Source organism: Leiobunum rupestre, chromosome 6, assembly GCF_980474605.1.
Source record: "Leiobunum rupestre chromosome 6, qqLeiRupe1.1.hap1, whole genome shotgun sequence".
In the NCBI taxonomy this organism is placed as follows: domain Eukaryota; kingdom Metazoa; phylum Arthropoda; class Arachnida; order Opiliones; family Sclerosomatidae; genus Leiobunum; species Leiobunum rupestre.
In genome coordinates this window covers 51,422,117-51,444,003 of record NC_143389.1, presented here as the reverse complement: position 1 = coordinate 51,444,003, position 21,887 = coordinate 51,422,117, and the positions used below count along the sequence as shown (strand labels likewise).

The following is a 21,887-nucleotide window of genomic DNA, read 5'->3' as shown; positions in this document are numbered from 1 at the left end:
TATAATTTATTTTGATAAGACTTCAATATAATTTATTTTGTTAAGACTTCAATATAATTTATTTTGATAAGACTTCTATATAATTTACTTTTGATAAGACTTCAATACAATTTTTTTAAGTAAAAAGTAACGATTTAGTGAACGTCTAAGAGGAATCTGGGAATATAACTAAAGTTGAAAGAAAGAAATATTAGCCGGGATAATCTCGGTAGCGGCGTGAAAGTAGATTCTAAAAAGAGAGAAGCTTCGAGGTTGGCTCGAGTATTTAGTCAGACCATTTAGGAAACGGCGGGGAGGATGTCGAGCTAAGTCGAACAATTTTGGACGATTTATCAAGAGTCGAGACGAGGAATGTTTCCAGCCAAAGGAAGGAAATGAAAAACTCGACGTCTATTTCTCTCGAGTCCCTCGGCCCGCGAAATAACAGCGGAGGGGAGGACGCCTTCCGAAGGGAGTCACAGGTGTCCCGTGGCTGTTACCGAAATCTATCTATAGCTTTGGCGCGCGCTTTGGGTATTTGTTCGCGGAGGAGGGGTAACAGCGAGCAAACAGAAGTACTTAATGCCGAGCGGAATGGAAAGGGCTGGTGACAGAGCGCCAGCCAGCGGGAAGCCCGAATGCTTGTTCATCTTCGTCCAGACGATCGAGAGATCTAATTACTTTGACACTTTGGCCCTTTCCCGACGAACCGCTGGCTTTCGGCGTGGTGCGCTGGCTCGACTATTTAAAGAAAGAGCGCGGCGAATCGGGAGCGCGCTAACATTATGATAGAGTGACGCGGATGGATAAATATTATTAAGGACAGGAAGAGACGGGTTTCGGGTTGCCAATTTTTACAGGGAGGGAAACACTCTTCGTACGAGCACCCGCGACATTAATTATAAACTCTCATTCTTCCGTCTTGCGTTACCGGAACGAATAATTCATAAATATGGGCCGCGACTAACCGCTCTCTTCGGGGACGCTGATCGTGGGATGGCCCGAAGATAAGTTAAGCTTCCTAGGTTCCTCTATCCCTCGCGTGCCAGTACTCGTTCGATCGCTACTGATGTGGGTAAACACTCGATGACCTTGAACGAAGAAAGGTCATAAAGTAAATTTACTGATTAGCGTGACATATTTTTGGCTACTCCATTGACGACTTCAGATTTTAGAGGAGTCCTTTACACGTGTTTGGAGGCTAATGTTAATGTCATCTACAACTTTTCGATTGGTTGGAAACTTTCAATTGACGAGTTAAAGATGCCTAATGAATCGATAACTCATCCTTTTCTAGAAAAGCGAGAAATCCCGGTAATTTGATAATCTGCGCCAAATCGAGGGCGTTTTGGTTTTCAGGAAAATAAAACGTTACGTTGGACGTTTATGATAAGAATGTTTCGCAGAAGCAATTTTGATAGATTTCCTTCGTCGAAAATAAACTACTTTGACCCGATACATATTTTAATTTATAAATTTTGAAATAATTAATTTTAATTACTGTCGCTTTCTATTAGTTTAGCCCCAATTAGAACGCCGTTACGACTACACAATGCTTTCAAAACTATTTTGTCATTTTCGGCTTTAATTAAATTATTTCGGCACAGTTAGGACCAGAATATTTAATTAGTATTTTACCTCTCTTTACAAACTTTTCTAAAAAATGAATTGGGAATAGATAAATATAGTAAATCTTAAAAACATTCCGTTTTTTCATTCGATAATATACCGTGCCTCGCTCGTAATGTCTATTAATTTTCATTACCCCGCAAGCAGACGATGGGACCCTAGTAGGTCCCTTAGTACCGCGTAGAAAACATGAACTTGTCCAACTCCAAGGAGGCGCAATTTTTATTTTTGTGGCCCGTAAAGTTCTGGATTTGACCTGCCATCAAAACAATTTGACCGTTTTCTGGGAACGAATGACATATAGCGAAAAAGGGTAAGTTATTAAATCAATTTCCAAAATACATATCAGCTAGGAGCAACAAACACAGCACCCCACACAAGGAGAACGCAACCCGTCAAAAGTAGTGAATTTCCTTGCGTACTGTTTTCATTGGTTAGACGCTTTAGCGCTTGCTGCCGTCGGAAGGCGAAAATTCGGAAATTGTCTCCCCCCCCCCCGCCCGTAAAACGCTCAGCGTAAAGGCTCGTGACGCTCGTCCAATGAAATTCGTACACAACCCTTCGTTAGCGTGTTTAAAGGCTAGCTGCGTTCTCCTTGTGTTTGTTGCTCCTAGATATCAGGGACTTGAATTTTTATTAGTGCTCCGGCTCCGACTATTTCGGCAATGGCTCTCGTCGGCCCCGGCTCACTGGTTCTTAAACCTTATGATAATTATAATTTAAATAACTTCTGGCTAAATTATGAACTTCGCAAGTTCACGCACATTTCATAGATGGACCTTTGTATTTTGAGAAGCGACTGGAAGTTAATGGCAAATTTGCACGCGCTGCAAAAATATTGTATTACAAAATATATCGCTAAATATGTAAGGCAGTTTCGGAATTATTCTATATTGAAGATATTTTCAGTTATTTTAGTTTTAATTATATTTAATATAATTAGAAGTTTATGTTTGAGAGGGCTTTAGCCATAAATGCATTTACAAGGGGATTTCGAATATTTTATAAGGTGCTTCATTATGTTTTAGGTGGCTCAGGCACCCTATATAACACCCTAGTCACACCACTGATGACAATAATAACAGCTTTCTTGATAACAGTCAGGTCCGGACTGGCCAGGTCAGCTGGTCGGTGATCGCCGAGGTCCCCCGGGTCAAGGGGGCACCAAATGGCTTATAATAAATTTTAATGATAAATATATTTTTATTCCATACCACCCCGAGGGCCCCCAAAGGAGTCAGTCCAGGCCTGGACTATCCGTTATACTTTTACTCGGTATTTATGTACTGTGCACTAATCATAAAACAGTTGCTTTTGAAGTTTTTTCTCACGAGTCCCACTTTATTTGCGAGGCAAACTTTTATCGAAAAGATCTATGCTTTCGGATTAAAACTTATTTATTACAAGTATATTCTCTTATTTAAAATGTTAGTAAATTATTATATAACACTAGACCATGGTGACCGTGGCAACACTAGACCATGGTGACCGTGGCAACACTAGACCATGGTGACCGTGGCAACACTAGACCATGGTGGCAGTAGCCACACTAGACCATGGAGACCGTGGCAACACTAGACCATGGTGACCGTGTCCACCCTAGACCATTGTGACCGTGGCAACACTGGACTATGGTGATCGTGGCCACACTAGACCATGGTGGCCGTGGCCACACTAGACCACGGTGGCTGTAGCCACACTAGACCATTGTGACCGTGGCCACACTAGACCATGGTGGCCGTGGCCACACTAAACCATGGTGACCGTGGACCGTCTCAATGTAGTCACTCTCCCGACAGTATAAATAAATTCATTCTTGCCTTTACTTAATTTTAAAACTTAATATTAATGACCTTGAAAGAAATTATATTCGAAGAAGTGCCAAGGCAGATGTTGGCATTTGCGGGAATTCAATTGCAATAAAGAAAATACAACAAATATAAATACTCCCTCCAAAAACATTTTTACAATAACGAATCCACAAAACCACGCCACTTCCCAAGGTGAAATAATTTCTTACAACATAAATATATATTGTTAAGTGGGTGAAATATACTCCACCCTAAACGTTATGTATTTAAAATGGCGCGAAATTCCTTAGCTTAGAAACAGAAGCCCGAAAAAGTGGCAAAACTCGAAGAGAAAAAAAGGCGGCCATTAAGAGAAGGGAAGGTTTCGTGAATGAAATCGCGTTTGCAAACTAAATTCCGGTCTCGTGTCTAATAAACTTGAATCAACTCGAGTGTCTTTTCGAGTGTTTTTAACACTTTTCGGGCTCTGGCCTTAACCGCTTAAAACGAGTGTTTTATTAGTAATCTTTTGAACATTCCATCCCTTCGTAGCCAATAAGAAGAACCCCGAAAAACAGTAGCATTCGGGCGGTAGCTCGTTGAATCTAAGTTTTCATTGAAGAGGGACAACCCTCTTGAAAGGAAAACGTTTCTCTCGAAATAAAAACACGTTACGATGATGATGATGTAAAAAATGTCAAGACTCCGGTCTTTCTCTTCATTTGTTGGTGGGGTCTTTGCGAGTCTTCGCGGTAGGGGACAATGCTTTCTTTATTCTGTTTGGGGAATCGGGGAGGGGGTTCGTTTCGTAACTGAGAGCCCTGATGAGTGAAACGCGAGGCGCGATGCTTTCTAGTGGGCCCGAAAACCGGCACTTTTCAAGTTTTTAATCTACTCTGCTCGCAACCGTTTCACACGAAAAAGTGTACGCTTTCGCAAAGATTTCTTGACGTTGCTGAAATTTCCAAAACGCGAAACCTTCACGTTTTAGGCTTTTAGCTACACTAAATATTTTAGGTTCGAAAAAATTGTTTATATTGTACCATAAGCCTATCATAATGTACCCTTAGGTAAAGTCAATGGGTTTTGTTCCGAGGGCATTTATCAGTTATTAAGTGATAACAGAAGTACATAATATACATCTTACGAGATAAGTATTCATCTACCTATCCTGCTAATGTTATTGGCTAGAAAAAAGTATCTTCCGGATGAATTTCCAAAAGAAAAAATACTATTATTGATTGTCTAATAGTATTTCATAGGGAAAATATGGTTTATTAATAGGTAAATATCCCTACGCAGTGTAATTTTAACAGGCCCGGAGCCAGGATTTTTCAGTGGAGGGGGCCCGGTAAATTCGTAAGGGGGCACCCTTAAAAATCAATTTATTTCCTAGGCCTTATGAGGTTATGACTACTTTAAAATGAGCTTATAATTCCACTCGGGCCACACTGGAACATCTGGTTTAAATAAATATGAATTAAATTTATATAAAAGGTAAATCGAAGTTGAATTTCCAATCACATTAGTTTGGTCTTTATTTCTTTGTGATTTTACAACAAATTTATCCATACTTGGACTTACAATGACTTGATTATTCTAATGCGAGCCGATAGCGAAACTAAAATGGTGTAAATTGAGAACGTCCCTACTCGGAGGGAATAAAGTAAAATAAGCCGCAGTTAGTGTACTTCGGTAAAACTAAATAAACGACGACAAACTACAATAGTATATAGACTACAGTACTACGGAAAATTAACCTTAGTTAGTATAGTTAATAAATTAACAGCTTTTCAACAATTATCAGTACACTATATGTTAGTTAGTATAGTCCAATCAATATTTGTTCTTGATTACTAATATAGTAAGGTACACGAAAGTAAATAATATAGTTTGGACTTAAATAAATATAATATGTGAATCGGATATTTTTCATTGATTTTGTTTATTTTTCTAGAGGCACAATGATATTTTTAAGGAAGCACAGAAACATTTTGTGGGGGCACGATAGAGCACTCTCAGATTTTTTGAGGGGGCACAAATTATTTTTGAGGGGACCCTCCTCGCTGGCTAAGGGCCTGAATTTTAAAATTTTACACCCTTAAATTTAGGGCCGTGATGCGGTGTACACATCCGCTATTTGGGGGAAATTTACGTCCAATAGACTTTGTAGGCTTAAGCTTAGCTAACTGTAGAGAGGCCCGAAACGAGGCTAAACAGAGCAGGTCCTAGTAGTAGACCTTTAACGTGATAGCCAAGGCTTATTGAAAATTGAAAGGCTATCACTTTGACCTTGGATTAATTATTAGTTCAAGCTTTGACAAAATAGTGATGAGTAGTTCAATCGGGACGTGAAATTGACTATTTCAAGCAGTAGTTAATTTCTGCTCTCGTGGGCAATGTTGTTATTATGGTAGACATGTTATGAGGGGATCTTATGATAGGCTTATAATTGTACGACGAAAATGTATAGAAGAGGAATGGAAACTCAAACTGTAGCTTCTATGAGGCGTTAAATCTATCCCGATGTTTCAAAGCTTTTCAATTCGTTCGTGGGACTTCGAGCATAAGTTTTTTTGTCAGAATTTTAAATTAAATGTGGGAACGTTGTTAGCTCAAGTAAAATATTTCAGCCTGAAACATGAAAATCTAAATTTCTTCAGCTATATTTTATAGTTTAAAAATATTACAAGAGATGTCTCTCTGTTTTCTCCGCTCAAGGCTTATAATCTGGAACCGAATCTGTTCATTTGAACCTAACGCAAGAACCAACGAAACAACTGATAACCGGTTAATTTCAAATTTACGCTATCACAATAATGTGATCAAACTATCCCTTGAAACCAGTTTCCACGGCTAGTTTCTCTCAATTGTACCGCAAGTAACATGATGGTTTTAATGCTCTTAGCAAACCTCTCTGCCAGCTCCGTTTTGGACTCTCAACTTTACTGAGTGGTAAATAGGCCTCTCTATAAAGTAACATTGGCCTTCTTGTTTAGATGTATTGGGCGCGTCACTCGTGACGTAGAAGTGACGTTTCACTACGATAGCCAATAGATGCTAGCATAAACTCTATTTATGGCTGCGTTCAACAACTATCAACGGAGAAAAACCGCTGAGTTATCGTTGAGTTCTTTTAATCAACGCTACGTCACAAAAATCTAAAAGTTGTTGTACGATTTATAGTTCGCTGACTTAACGAACAAAATATCGTCTGCTTTCCCTCCTTTAACTTTGTCGAATGACGTCACGACACCGATGAGCAACGGAAAAACCATCTCGCTCAGCCGATGTTTCCGCTGAGTCTCCGATGATCAACGTGACGTCAAAACCGGAAGTCTAAAAACCCGTTCAGCAAAAAACCGCTGACCGTTGAGCTTAGCGCTGAGCATTTTTAGAGTTGTTGAACGCAGCCAAAGTCGTATTCAACTTGTTAAAAAGTTCCACGCGCGTCTTGATATTTTAGCGTAAACGGGCTCGTGCGATTTCACGCGTGCTCCTTAAATAACAAAAAAGCGCGAGCCTTTTACGCTAAAATAATATAGAGCGCGTGGAACATTTTAAGAAGTTGAACAAGACACGAATTAAAATTCAACGAGTCGCCCTTTTTATAAAGATCTAACCTTCAAAACTGAACTGAACTCCTACGTATCTCGTGACGAAAGTGATACATTCAAACAAGTTCGGCAAACGTAATGACTTTATAGAAAGGCTTATTATCGTCCTGTTAGTAATATATTTCGCCTTGTCGTATTTAGACCCTAGGGGGCTCTGTGCTAAACTAAACCTTGATTGCGTAATAACTCTGAAAACCAGTTGGGTGTTAATTCTTGCAAAGTGCCATACTTATTGCTATTACACTACTTTATTTTATTAGTCAAAACTAGCATTAATCCGAGTTTTAAGGTCTAGTATATATGACCGTGATTTTGATTTAGGAAAAGAGAGGTGTTTCACAGAAAAACACGCATTGTTTAGAGGTGCATTAATTATTTGGAATCTCAATTGATTAGATCGTTAAAATTTTATTCGTTTTTCCAAAATTCGCAAACGTTGAAATTGAATACTCAACTTTCTAATTGAAATGATTCTTTTAAGAAATTGTCGTTTAATAAAGAATATATTTTCCAAGAAGTTAGATTCGAGGCGCGAGAAGGAGCGAGACCTAATGACCCGCACACAACGGCTACTTTGAAGATAATGTTACGCGGTTCCATACCCAGAAGAAGAAAAAGCGTTTCTGTAAGAGACGCGAGGCAGGCCGGGTGGCTGCCAAAACTCGAGACGTCGGGCGGCATCTCTTTGTCGGGACGGATCCCTTTCATCTTTGGGTCTACAATCTCGTCTACCACCCGAAAGAAGTGGATGGTGGCCTCCGAGCGAGCCTATTCCGTTACAGAAATGCTAAAGAACCTTTAACGCGTCAATGAAACTAGAGGGAGCTGAATTATTGTTTGGCACACGTGCCCGTCATGAAATTCTTTCAATGACTAATAAAAAACATCCTATTTTTTGTCCGTTACGTATCGCATCTTTCCCCGGAGCTAACTATAACTGAAAACAATTCAGCCAAGGGCATTTTCAATGGACGACTGTCCGCGAATCATTCCGATATGGCTCATCAACTGAGCCGACCGAACTAAAAGGACTATATTCCCTTTTTAAGGACTATACGGGAGTTATGAAATGTACTTTGTCATGCCCGCTTCATTTCTCGCGATAATGTTAGTGTTGAAAACGTTGCTGAAGGAATGAGAAATGTATTTGCGGATTTGGACACGCTTGACTGTACCGTGAAACTTAGGACTGTTTTCGCCGCCTAATGTTAAATAATGCGAGTAATGTCATATATGTTTGTATATATCCTAATTAAAAGCAACATTAAAATTTTGTTAAATCAAAAACCAATTAAAATTAAGTGTATAAATAAAATCTGGAATTGTTAACTTAAGCTTAAACGTAAATATAAACTTCTAAACCTAAAAATGTAAAATTGTAGTTCTTTAAAATATGATCTTTTTTGATTTGCGTATTTTCCCTCGTAGAAAGAGCACGAATATTTTTTTCTATAAAGTATTGATGCTAATATCCTGTGTAAACCTGGAAATTTCCACGATGCCCCATGTATACTAGAAAGTGCCCCGTCATCACGATCTCTTCCGAAAAAATGGCATAACTCACTAGTTGGTCATAGGAGCCGTTTATAGATTACGTCACGCAACAATTTGCTGATCCCAAAACCATCCCGCGACAGAACAGCCGCTACACCTAAAGAGATTCTTCAGCTAATAAAGTACATTAGATTTAGCTTACTAAGTTACTCCATCAACTAACTTGACAAAGATAAACAGTTGGAAAGACCGTCTAAATTACGTAACAAATATTCTGACCACAATCCGTTATAATACCGCTACAAACCTCATAATTATTAAGTTATATACTTTCTAAATTAATTTTATATTTTTTGTTTATATCTAGAAAACTAATTATATTATTATTATTATTGTTATTAAGGCAATATGTGTAATTCACGAGACGGTAGATATTTAAGGGGGCTATATAAATTAATATATTTACTTAAATTGAACCTCGTCCTATTAGTAGAAAGGTTTTCCTTATTTTACAAAAAGTAAATGATGTGGTTAAAAATGGTTCTACGGTGATACTTTATCAGCTCTAAAATTTATTTATTTGGTTCCAAGGTATATTGCATTTAATTAAGCAGTCAGTACCTAATAATTTCTTATAAGCTACTGCTAAATCCTTTTTTTAATTCCATGGCGTTTCTATCCTTTTATGTAATTAATAAAAGTTAATATTTTAACAATTAAAAATAATTTCGCAATTTATATGTTTACAACGTTAATTTTTTTAAATAAAAGTAATTTTGAAGTTTTGTAGTTCATAAATATTAATGAAATACGAAGAAACTGCCAAAATGTCATGACTTAGTTTTGCAAAACGTATCGTCATAGTTCCGTAAAATATGTGAAACATTTTAGTCCTTTCCATAGTCACGTTGCCTCTGAGTGCCGCAATTCGTTTAGTTTCGATAACTTAACTTTCAGAAAATTGGGATTAATCTTTAAGAAAAAGTGGTCTATTTAATCCACACATTTTTAGTAGATTCTCAATCAAAAAGCGAGTGTCAGCCATAACATTGTCACACTCATCTAACAACAATATAAGATTTGCAATCGTTATAACTTTATCCGAAACTCCCCAACTCAATGCCCCCCCCCCCCAGCATTCACGTAAAAAAGATACCACACCTTAAGGGGTATGTTCTAACTAAATAGTTAACAGTGTTGTGACTTTTATAATTAGAGAATCTTAGATTCTACATTTTTAAATACTTTGTCGAGGAAAATTTTTGGGATGCCAAATCTATTATCTTCGTTTATGGATATTTCATGAAACACTGCGGCATATATTAGAGAGGTTAAGTAGGACGCTCTAGACGTTTGGACGACAACGTAGGGAGTATATAGACGTTCCTGATTTTCATTTCTTTAAAATCAGTTAAGAGGCTTTCACTTTGACTGCTAAAGAAAACATTCAGAGTTACCATATAATTTTAACACATTTTAGAAATATTTGCTAAACCCGGGTACATGACGAAAATAAAAGTGTTAATCCAATACTAAAACGTTGTATGGCTGTGAGCATTGTCTACAGACAAACATTTGTTTTCGTGTTCCTGCTTTACTTTAAATATGTCTTCGTTGTCCGATTTCCCCTATAATATACGAGGCTTAGGAGCATTTCAATTTAAACAAGAATTTACGATTGCTAAAACGCACGTTGCTAGAAGTAGAACACATTTAATGAAGTCATGATAATTAATACCACTGACATTAATAAAAGAAAAATAGGTGGCCACCACTAAATGATTACCAAAATAACTTTAAAGGAAAAACTATAGAACGAGGCATATCTCGATTCTTAACATTCGAAAATACATTATGCGATTCAATGTTCGGTGATAATAATTACCTGACCTTATGGCCGTTACGCGTGTGGGTAGAATCTACCAACAGGACGAGTAAATGAACGTTCGATACTTAAATTGTCCGGATAGGCAATGTAGCAACGGTGGTCATCCCACGTAGAGTTCGAATTCTTGGTGGCCTCGGCTCGATGGCTGGGTTCCCTCGGCTGATGGATTGCCTCGTCGTTGACGGCCGGATCACCATCGGTCTCGTTGCCGCATACACCCGTTTCATGACACATTACTCGCGTATCCAGAGTTCTTCAACTTCTCCTTCTTTTTTTAAAACTCGACCGTATTATTTCGGACAACAGTCCTGACTGACGTCATAATACCCTTGACAATACGCGCACCAAAAACATCGGAAATTTACAGAGCACCATACGCACAATATTTAGTAAGTACAATGACAACCCTCCTTTTTGAATTCTTAGAAAAAAGGTGGGCAAAGAGGAAACAACTAGTTTTGAAAATAACTAGGAAAAACCCACTAATCCCAAGGAAAGAGAAGCGAGCATCCTCAAAAAGGAACGAAACACGAGGGCAGATCTCTGGCCAGGGGTACTGACCCTCGCGAAACGTCAACACTGGCAGTGACAATGGGAACGCCGTATCTCCTCAAGGCCTACGAGTCCAGCGCGCACGCCAAGAAGGGACTTGGAATTCCCAGAATCAATGCGAACAAAAGTTAATAGTACACTTATTATGAAAGGGCTAATATTTTTCGTTACAATGTGTCTGATATCCTCCAAATCATGTCGGCACAATTTGCACGAATGTGAGATATTATTCAGGAGTTCGGATTGGCGCAGGCTGGTTAGAAGAGCACCTGAACGTGCGTCAAACAATAAGCCACTAAACCACGAACCTCATAGAATGGTTCCGGTGCAGGTTTAATCTTAGTTTTATACACCAAAAGGCTACGTTTTCCAGCAACTTCATTTAGCCATAGTCTTTCCGCAGAATCCCGAACCTCCTTCGTTACAGTGACGCTCCATTGATGTTCTGATGTCGATGCTCCCCTCTGGGTACCCTTTCCATAGATTCTATCCAACTGGTCTACTCTCTTAAGGAGCTTCGTTCTAATTCCAGCCTGTCGGAGGTTTCTGAACACTATATCAGGAAGCATGTTGGCTGGCAGCAGTAGAAGGCGTCCCAAATACTTTAATTTGCTTAGCGCTTCACGATCCCTCATTGGACTCCAACCCATTTCTCACTGAACAGCCGCATTAGCCGAAAAGGGTCCCGCTGATAGGGCACTACGACCCGCTTCTCTTTGGGCATAATCCAAGGCCTTTAGCGTTGCATCCCAAAGAGCAAGGACCTCATTTGCATAAGTCACCGCAGGGACAGCAACGGTTTTCCACAAAGTACGGCCCACGGAATACTTATTGTAAGAGTTGTTCGCCAGGTTATTCACCACCCATCTTAACCGCGTGGCCTTTAAGGTCAACTCCCTTTCGTGTTCATGGATATAGTTGTCTCCTACCGTAGAGAAGAGGACGCCAAGGTACGTATACTCCCTGGTAACATCAATTGGTACATTATGTAGAAAGAACTTCTTTTCCGAAAATCAAAACCTTCGATTTTGCACTTCCAAAGTGCAAACCCTGGCGAAGAAGAAGAAATGTTGTGGAGATTCTGGAGATCAGGTGGACTAGTAGCCAAGAGAAGGACATCATCAGCAAATAGTAGGGCAGAAACACGTAATCCATCTTCACCATTTACGAAAGCTCCGAAGCCTGAGCTTTCCAGCTGATCAGCCAATGTATTGATGGATTGAGAACAGAACTGGGGAGAGAGGACATCCTTGGCGAAGCCCGACGGAATTTAGCAGTGGTGACCCCTGTAGCACTATTGTACATTTGCTTCAACATTTCAATCGTTTTATCTCCAACGCCAAGACCGCTCAAGGGTTGCCATAATTGAGGAAGCCGAACGCTATCATACGCCTTTTCTAAATCCAAGAATCCACAAAATAGTGGTCTGTTCCTCAATCGATACACTTCAATGAGTTGGGTCAGCACAAAGAGGTTGTCCGCTATCCTACTACCATGACGAAATCCATATACTGTGACTCATTTAAAAAGCCGTAAGCTCCACGTAAGTGGAGCTCCATTATTTCCAAAGAATAGCGTAAATTTTGTTCATGATAGACGTCACTGCTATTGGCCTGTAGCACTCTTCCGGTTTGGCTTTTCAGTTGTTTATAAGACTAACTCGGCAAACCTTCCAATCGGCAGGGATGTCACCAGACTCTTTAATGTCATTATAAATATAGCAGAGACAATTTAGTGCCCGAGGACCAAGCGACAAGATGCTTTCAGCATAGATTTTATCAATACCCACAGATTTCCCACTTTTTAACTGCACCTTCAAACTCCTTTTTGTGAAACGGATCGTTAAGTTGCTCAGGGGATACAGTCCTTGGTTCTTTCGACTCAGGATTTCTCGCGGACGAAGAATATATATTCTTGTATACGCGCAGTCATTGCTTGTTTCTCGTACAGTAGGACTCCATTTTTTCCACGAAAGCCCGTTTTCTTAAACGCCACAGAAGCTTAGATAAATATTTCCAAAACTTTTTTCCCATTGATATTCCCGACTCAACAATATCGTTCTCGACTCGCTTTTTAACTGTCTTTATTTTTCGAGCTACCATCTCTGTAACAGCTTTCTTCGTCTGGAGTATGGTGGTTCACTTAGCACGGATAACATCGTTAGTTTGCCCCTGGGACTTAGCTTTCCTGTGGTCACCTAAGACTTGAATAGACTCCCGGGTTCGATCAGTCTCCGCTTTTTGATCTTGAAATTGGATAATATCGACTGATATCTGTAGCCTTTTGACTTGAATCCTCAGTTCCGTATTCATTTCTTCCTGATCATCTTGTCTTTTCTCAAGTGTATTGTACCGTACCTGGAATATTCTGTCCCGTCGTTCGAGTTCGTTTAACAGAGTCGTCTGTGTTCCAGTGTGGCAAACTTCGACGCCAACATAGATTCAATGCCATTTAGCAGCACTTCAAGTGAAAAACCGACCACGCCTTTCACGACCATACCACCTTCAGCATTATCGACAACGGCCACCTCCCCAAGTACTGACTTCCTTGGGGTCATTACCGGGGTAAAGGTTTGTCCAATAGTGCGTATTAAGGCGTTGCTGGTACCATCATCATCCTTTGGAGGCCCTATTTCGTCCGTTGAAAAGCACTTCATACATTTAAAAGAATCCTGAACATCGCCTGGAATTGTCCTCTCATTGTAGACCACCACACACTGTATCGTTGCACACTCAACTTGGTACCAGTACAGACACTTTTCACAGCGAATCCACAGATCCTTGAAACCAGTGCCTTTAAAGTACATTCATATTTGAAACAGGTCTGGCACTTTTGACTGTCATCCTTACGCAGAGTACGACACTTTCGTAGCTTGAGACATAGCTACAAAGAACAACCCTACCGCCCGCAAGACGATGCCTCTTACCCCGTACTATGTACAGGGTGCGCCGACTTGCAAACGGCTACTCCGCTAAGCCTAATACCCTGTAAAATATCAAGGAGGATAGGAAGGGAGGCGAAGTAGGAGGGATGAACGCGCCAGCATCCTTGTAAGAAGCTTAGCGCGCGCTCGGCGGGAAAATTTCGTAAAAATGGTGGCAAGATTGCGGCCGCTACGCTACGTGTATATATATACCTAATATATATTTTTGCTAAGCCTAACTTTTAGAAATGGATAAATAAAAACGAATTTGAAAAAAGCGCGAGAAAAAAATTAATGCGACTTAAAGAGATAGTGCCAACTCAGATTAATTTAAAATTTTGTTCTTTGGCTTACACGTTATGATAGATTTTTAAGTCCTGAATCCGAATATATATACATATTAGCACTTTCAATTAATATTTAGTTAAAATTTTAATGTAAAATAATGGTAGTTCAATAGCCGCGTCAAAACTTTACAGATTGTTGACGTCATGAGTTTGGTCGATTTCGGCGCGCTCGAGCGGCGGGGAATTTCTAGTAGTCTTTTTCTACTATCGCGTAGAGGATTTGTTAGCGCGTTTTTTGACTTTCTTCTCGCGGATCACGCGGTTCGAGATTCTCGAATCACGACTTCACGAGCCGGCTACGTGTAAGAATATTATTCTCAAAGTAGAAATTGAAGAAAAAATCGAAAACAAGGTATTGTTTATAAATTATATCATTATTTCTTATACGTCGTCATTATAACAATATTTATATTCTACGGAAAGATGCCACCGAAAGCACCGAAGACGTGGGCGCCACAGCGTATTGTGCAGTTCCTTCCTGCAGTAATAATAACAACAAAAGTGGCTTATCTTTCCATTACTTTCCATCGAATGAGGGTCTTAAAGCGTGCGAAAGCGGGAAACTCGGATCAAAAGAAAGCGATGGGAGTAAAATTTCCTCTGGATGTAATCCCCTAAAAATTCTATCTCCAGCTCGATCTAGTAGCAACCAAAAAAGATCAACCTATCTATGACGTAGAGAGTATGTGATAAAAAAAAGTTACGCTATCTTTCTATTTTATAATTTGAAATTAATCGTGAATATTTATACCAAATGTTTTATAACTATATTTTTCTTTAATATATTTTTCAATAATTGATGAAAAAACTTCGTATACGTAGAAACTTCTGACACTATCTCTTTAATATTATACTTTCAAAGTACTCAGCAACATTTAAACAAGTTGGGCACTTTTTATTTTATAAAATCAACGAATATAAAGTATTAAAATAAAAACTTAAAGTGTTATAAGCATAATGCATAAAATGATTTTTTTCAATGAAAGTTAAATTAGATGTTTATTACTAAAAATTTTTTCAATTGGAACCATTACTAAAAATAAGTACAAATGTTAAATATTTATCTCCAAAATAGATAAAATATTTAAAATGCATTCCTATAATTAGTATGATTTAACACCACCCGTGGCTGGGTGCCAGCTATAATGAACATTATTTTAAAATAGCATAAGCAGAGGGTGCGCGCGTGTCACGTTGCACGAGATCAATTTTATGAATTTCAAAATCGTGTCACAAAATTCCAGTTAGGCCCAATTTACTGTCTAACAGATCTAGCGAAAAGAAGGTCTAATTGTTTTTTTTTGCAAAAATGGATATTTAGATAATTAATAAGTTTAAGATCAACAAGGTACGCTTACTAATTTACAATTACCCGTTTGGCTCCATGTGAGAAAATCAATTCTTAGATCTATATCGGCTGTCAATTAACTATCATTAAGTAATATAATTACGGTATGATTCGCGTTAGGGTTGACTCTATGGTTTGACTATTATTGGTGCAAGTATTCAAAAAGTCGTTAACTTTACTGGCTTATTGGTTAATTAATTTAACAACTCGTCGCGTACAGTAAAATTACGTTATCTAATTGCTTGTGCAAAATATTCCATTTGCACTTTTTACTTTATTTTAATATAGCTAACGTACGCTACCTTAGCTATATAGGAAATAGGTACGTTAGAGCTTCGTGCTTTGGTAATGCCAACCGAAAAGGTGTGAACGAAAAAAGTGATAATTGACAATCCGTTAATATAATTATTGTAAAACGTCTAGCCACTTAACCAACGAATTTTAGAAAAGTCAATTGAATTAAACAGATCAAATGGAAAATACACCTTTGGAAAGCGAGACTGTGTGAAGTACAACTGTGTCTTCTATCCCGCAATCAAACAAAACGATAAGCTTTTCCGGAACTGAAGTGTTGAGCAACCGAATTCTGTAAACGATGGCTCCTACACCCATTAAATCTCGTGAATCTTCAAGAGCGTCTTCGTCCCGCGAAAGTTTAGAAAATCAACCGGGTGAGTCCATCTATTCCGCGGCCATAAACGCGGTTGCAGCTTCATACTGTAAACCGGAAACCGACACCGGGACAAAATCCAAATCGCGACACTCAAGCGTGTCTTCGCCCTGCGAATGTTTGGAAACTCAACCGGATGAGTCCATCTATTCCGCAGCCATTAACGCGGTTGCAGCTTCATACTGTAAACCGGCGGCCGACACCGGAACCAAAGACAAATTGCTACACTCAAGAACCTATTCGGAAACTACAAATTTGCATAAGCAAGTTGGACAAACTTCATCAGACGATGGATCGAGCGTTTCTTCAATCAATAAAGTCCCTCTGACAAATGCGGTCCGCAACCAGATTGAAAAAGAAAAATTGACAAGCCCGTCTGCGGGAATTAAACCTAAATATCCATCAGACCATTCAACAGTTTCTACAGCCAATAAACCCGCCGGAACAATCCAGCTTCCTTCTACATCGGCCACATATTCTAATTCTAAACATATTGAGGCTAGTCTGTCACCAGAAGCCAAATTTTCTGACGAAACACCTTCGGCCTCTGCCACACAAACTCCAAAGAGAATTACAATGGAAAGGCCCACTGCCGATGTTGAAACTGCTACTAAAACCGTGACAACTTCCTCTCCGATAGCTTCCGGAATGCCAGTAAAGCCACAATCTCTTCTTCGATTGAGCGGACTAATATCTCCAATTGCTCCTACAGTTGCACCAGAAAATCGTTCAAAAACCACCTCAACGTACGAGCTTCAGACCAGCCCGCAACAGAATAGTCGTAACACCTCGACAGTTTCTTCTGCCAGTAAAGTCACGAACTCACCTAGTGCGCTGATCGACCAGATTACCAAATCCAATTCGACAAGCTCAGGCGCGTCTTCAGGAATTATACTTAAAACTCCATCATCCATGTCAATCGATTCTACAGTCAATAAATCCGGAATTAATCAGCTTCCGTCTACATCGGCCACTGATTCTAATTCCAAACATATTGGGGCTAGTCTCTCACTGGGAGTCAAAGCTACTGACGAAACAGATTCGGCCTCTGAATCATCACAAACACCAATAGGAATTGCCAGAAAAAGGGCTGCTATCGATAATCCAAGTGATACTAAAAGCGCAAAAGTTTACAGAAGATCAGTACCGCCACGATCAGTAGCGCCACGATCATCCCCTCGGAAGGTATCCCAAAAAGCAATTACTCCACGATTTTATCTTCGATTAAGAGGACTAGCACCCCCAACAATTCCTCGAATAACCGAATCTTCATTTGACCCATCAAAGGACTCGACTAAAGCGCTAACCATTCAAATGACGAAAACCAATTCGCTGAACTCAATCGTCACTCCGAGAACTAAACCATTGGGTGGTCGGTTTGCGCAAACACCAATAGCTAAATCAAAGACTTCTTCGGCTAAGAAATTGAGAGTCAACCAGAGTGCGTCTAAGCCGTCAAGGAACTCTACCAAAGCAGTAACCAGTCGAATATCGAAAATCAAACCGACAAGTATTGCTAAAACTAAAGCGTTGAGTAACCGGATTCTGAAGGCTTCTGCAGCCAAATCGAGAACTCTGGAAGTCAAGTACAGGGGTCCTGCAGTCCAGTCTAGGGCTACTGCAACCAAATCCAGAACGCCTGAAGTCGAGTTTAGGGGTCCTGCAATGAAGTCTAAGGCTTCTGCAGCCAAATTGAAGGCTCCTACAACCAAATCCAGGGCGTCTGCGGCAAAGTCAAGAAATCCCACAGTCAATACAGCGGGAATGAACTGGTTTATCTATAAGGCTGGACACATATATCCTGGGGATAGTTTTGCTGCGCGTAAAAATTCATTTCGGGCCGCTCCTTCTCAAGGAAAATCCTCGGCCAATGTTCCCAGTATGTCCACCAGCGTCACCAGTCGACAAAGTTTGAGCTCTACTCCCTCAATTTCCCCCAGTATGCTCAAACCAATCGCCACTACTCGACAGGGTTTGAGAACTACTCCCAGTATTTTCAGCAGCGTCAGCCGACAGGGTTTGAGCAATACTCCCAGTATTTTCAGCAGCGCCAGCCGACAGGGTTTGAGCAATACTCCCAGTATTTTCACCAGTGCCAGCCGACAGGGTTTGAGCAATACTCCTGATATTTTCAGCAGCGCCAGCCGACAGGGTTTGAGCAATACTCCCAGTATTTTCACCAGTGCCAGCCAACAGGGTTTGAGCAATACTCCTGATATTTTCAGCAGCGCCAGCCGACCGGGTTTGAGCAATACTCCCAGTATTTTCAGCAGCGCCAGCCTACAGGGTTTGAGCCCTTCTCCCACCAATGCTCCCAGTGTGTTCACCAGCGACCGCCAAGAAAGGTTTCATCCCTACTTCCGCCTAAGTTCTCAGTTTGGCAACGAGCCCCAACAACCATGGTTTACCTACTCATTTTAAACTTATTTCAATAAAACCAATCCGATTTATGCGTGAGCTCAAGCCAATTAGAGACGTCGAATAATATCGTTTAATCTATTTTGGAATCTATTGGAAAATTCGTAAAAGTTAAAAAAAAATTATATTCGGGAGTTTTATTATTTTTATGAGGTTTATTTTGAAAACCATTGCCAAATTCATGGTAAAGTTGTTAAATTGTATTTTATAATTTGCGATATATTCTGAAAATAACCGAGAAATTCATAGTATTGTTGTTAAAACTGTATGCGTTGGAAATTAAATATTTTCAACTACAAATTCAGTTCATTTATTTAAAAAAACATAAAGTTGATAGCTTTGTAGGATTTCTAAGCAGATCTGCGAATCACCAATAGCTCTAAAAAGACGTCGTTAATGTTTACCTACTGGATATTTTTCGCTTAGCCCGCTAATTGCAACCCCTTAAAGGGAATATAACCTACAACGGCAACGAATTCTTTACATTCGGCGAAATATGACACTTTCTACCAATAAATTACGTAATTATAAATATATATATTAAAGTTAAATTATACTAAAAGGTAGAAGAGCCCATTATAAAAAGGGGGCAAAAAGCTAAACCCTAACAAATTTATAGTAATGATAAAACTGACGAAATACTCGGACCAATAGGTCTTTGAGAATAAAATTAAAACGCGAAACTCGGACCAAATAGATCTTCGAATAAAAAACAAAATAAAATGGAATTAAAATAGCCAGAATTTCCAGCGGTAGACCACGTTTCGCTGGAAATTGTGGTTATTTTAATTCCATTTTATTTTGTTTTTGTCTCGAAGATCTATTTGGAATCTGACCGTTTTAAGTTTTCATTCGGTCTCAATATATGTTTGGATCCGGTAAAATGCAGCAGCTTTAGGATTATTTGGATAAATATGGTAAATACATCAATGGATAGCAAATATTGAGTCATTCCTTAGTTGTGGATGCACTTTAAATGGGGGATGAAAATATATTAGCCAAGGGCTAATAACCCAACAGCTTCCTACACTTACTATTACCGTTAACCTCAGCAAGTTATTATGGAAAGGGGAAGAACTTGGGGTAAAACCCCTTTAACCAGTATGCTTGGATAACTTGTTTAAATTGTCAGCGTATATGCTGATGACCAGCTTGTGGGGGATACATTAAAGAGTTGGCTTAACCGGTCTAACAGTGACAATGACCAGAAACAATGTGGTTTTAAATACTTTTAAATATTTTAGTTAAACTGGGGCAAATTCACTGGCCCCCTACTAAATATAAACATGTAGCACTATAGATTCCGTATCGATGGTGTTAAAGTTCATTCTCTATGAGAGTATGCGGCCTCCGCCAACTACCCTTGCTTTTCTAATGACTATTTAGTTTTATTCATGTATATTTAATTTTATTAATGTATATTTAATTTTATTAATGTATATTTAATTTTATTAATGTATATTATATTTTATTAATGTATATTTAATTTTATCAATGTATATTTAATTTTATTAATGTATATTTAGTACTACCCTTGCTTTTCAGGTTACGTACTCTACTTCTAGCCTACCAGATGGATGAACGTTGTTATTATTCAGTGGAATAATAAAAGTGTGAAATGAAGGATCGTGGAGCTTACAAATATCATAGGAACTCATGGGCCTTCAGTTGTTGCCCCCCACGATACTTGGTTGCGACCATCTGATTCTTGTCACCAAGAGAAAATAGGGGAGAGTGTACATGTAGCTCTTCACCGAACGCGCGCGTCGCCTTGTTTGAGGGGCAAAAAATCCCCAAGAATAGCCGTCACCCCCCTCCCGCAAAAGCCTCTTCACATTTTCATTAGTATCTCGTTTTTTTGTTACCGTGCGATCAAAAAATAGTTCGTTTTTATTTTAATTTAAAACCGAGTAAATGATTGTTTTATATGATATATTTAACTTATATAGATATTATATTTATAAACAAAAGGAGTGTTAAAAGTAAACTTATATTTTCAATTACGAAATTTAGATCAAAGGGATATTTCGTCACGTGTTTGCTAAGCTTTGTAGTAGTCTGCCTGCCTGGAGTTTTACGGCTTACGTCAAGTCAAAATGGCACCGCGAGGAATCATATTAAACCCAGTCACTTTGATAAATAATTTTGAGTTAGACGAAAGTATAATTTACAGGAGCATAATAGAAAAACTACAAAACAGTGGTGTAAACAAACTTTGTAACACTTTGTGCATTATTTAAAGCCTTGGCCTGATCAAAGGCCTGAGTTTATTTGGTTTTTAGTTCTTTCATCTTGCGTGGTGGCATATCCTTAAGCTTAAATAATTTCCCGTAATCACAGTAAAACAAACTAATTACAAAAAAATATATGTTAAATATATTAAAACCGAATTCACCTACGTAAAAATTAAAAGCAAAGAAACCAAGGGTTAATTTTCTGACATTTTAGATCGCTTTTCGTAGAAAATGAAAAATAAACGTATCCCAGACTCGAGCCCAAACTACCTCGGTCAGCACTATATTCCCGAGAAGAATGATTCTCGCTCGCGGGAGGAAGTTTGAAAAGATTTAGCCCCTCAAACAAGGTACACTGTTAAAAATAAAGGTTTATAAAACGACCAAAATTGGACTTTTAATTTATTTCAAACCATTTGGTTACTAAAAACGGACTAATCAATTATTTTAGACCCATTTTACTCTCTCTTGTTTAATACAATACCTTTTGGGGTATTGAAAGGGAACGAGCCCTAAGAATAAACCTTTTCCAGTAAGGGTGGTAAAGGCTTAAAAAGTTGTGTTCTAACATTTAGTCCTTTTGAATACCCATTTAATTCCCTTAAACGAAGAAAAAGATTTATATGGACCAATTTCGAGACTAGTATTTGAATACTACGTTATTTATTTTTTAATATTTTCTTTAAAATAACTTAATGCGAAGAAATTCAATCACCAGGAATATTTAACTAAGGTTAAGTCTTTAAAAATTTGATAACAGATTTTAAATATAGGCGATATTGATTAAGGCGTCAAACTATGATAACCCAAATATCGGCACTTAAGAATTTTTGCTATGTGTGTATCAAAAACTGAAAGAATTAAATGATAATTTAGGTGAACAACTCCCTTCGTTCAACGACTTCAGGGACGCTCATTCGGCAATTTCCCCCGAGCGAAAACCAGCCTAATATATATTGAATAATAATTAAAAAATAATTAAATAAGGCTATAAAGTT

General features: G+C 38.8%; 1 protein-coding gene across 1 annotated transcript; it reads left to right on the top strand.

The window, feature by feature from the left end:
* The first annotated feature begins 15,455 nt into the window (after positions 1-15,455).
* Positions 15,456-18,924, top strand: LOC149941435 (uncharacterized). Its single transcript, XM_090177713.1, has 2 exons — positions 15,456-15,567; positions 16,035-18,924. Exon 2 carries the CDS (start codon positions 16,163-16,165, stop codon positions 18,656-18,658), a length of 2,496 nt encoding a protein of 831 aa, XP_090033839.1. The 5' UTR covers positions 15,456-15,567; positions 16,035-16,162; the 3' UTR covers positions 18,659-18,924.
* Positions 18,925-21,887: the final 2,963 nt, after the last annotated feature.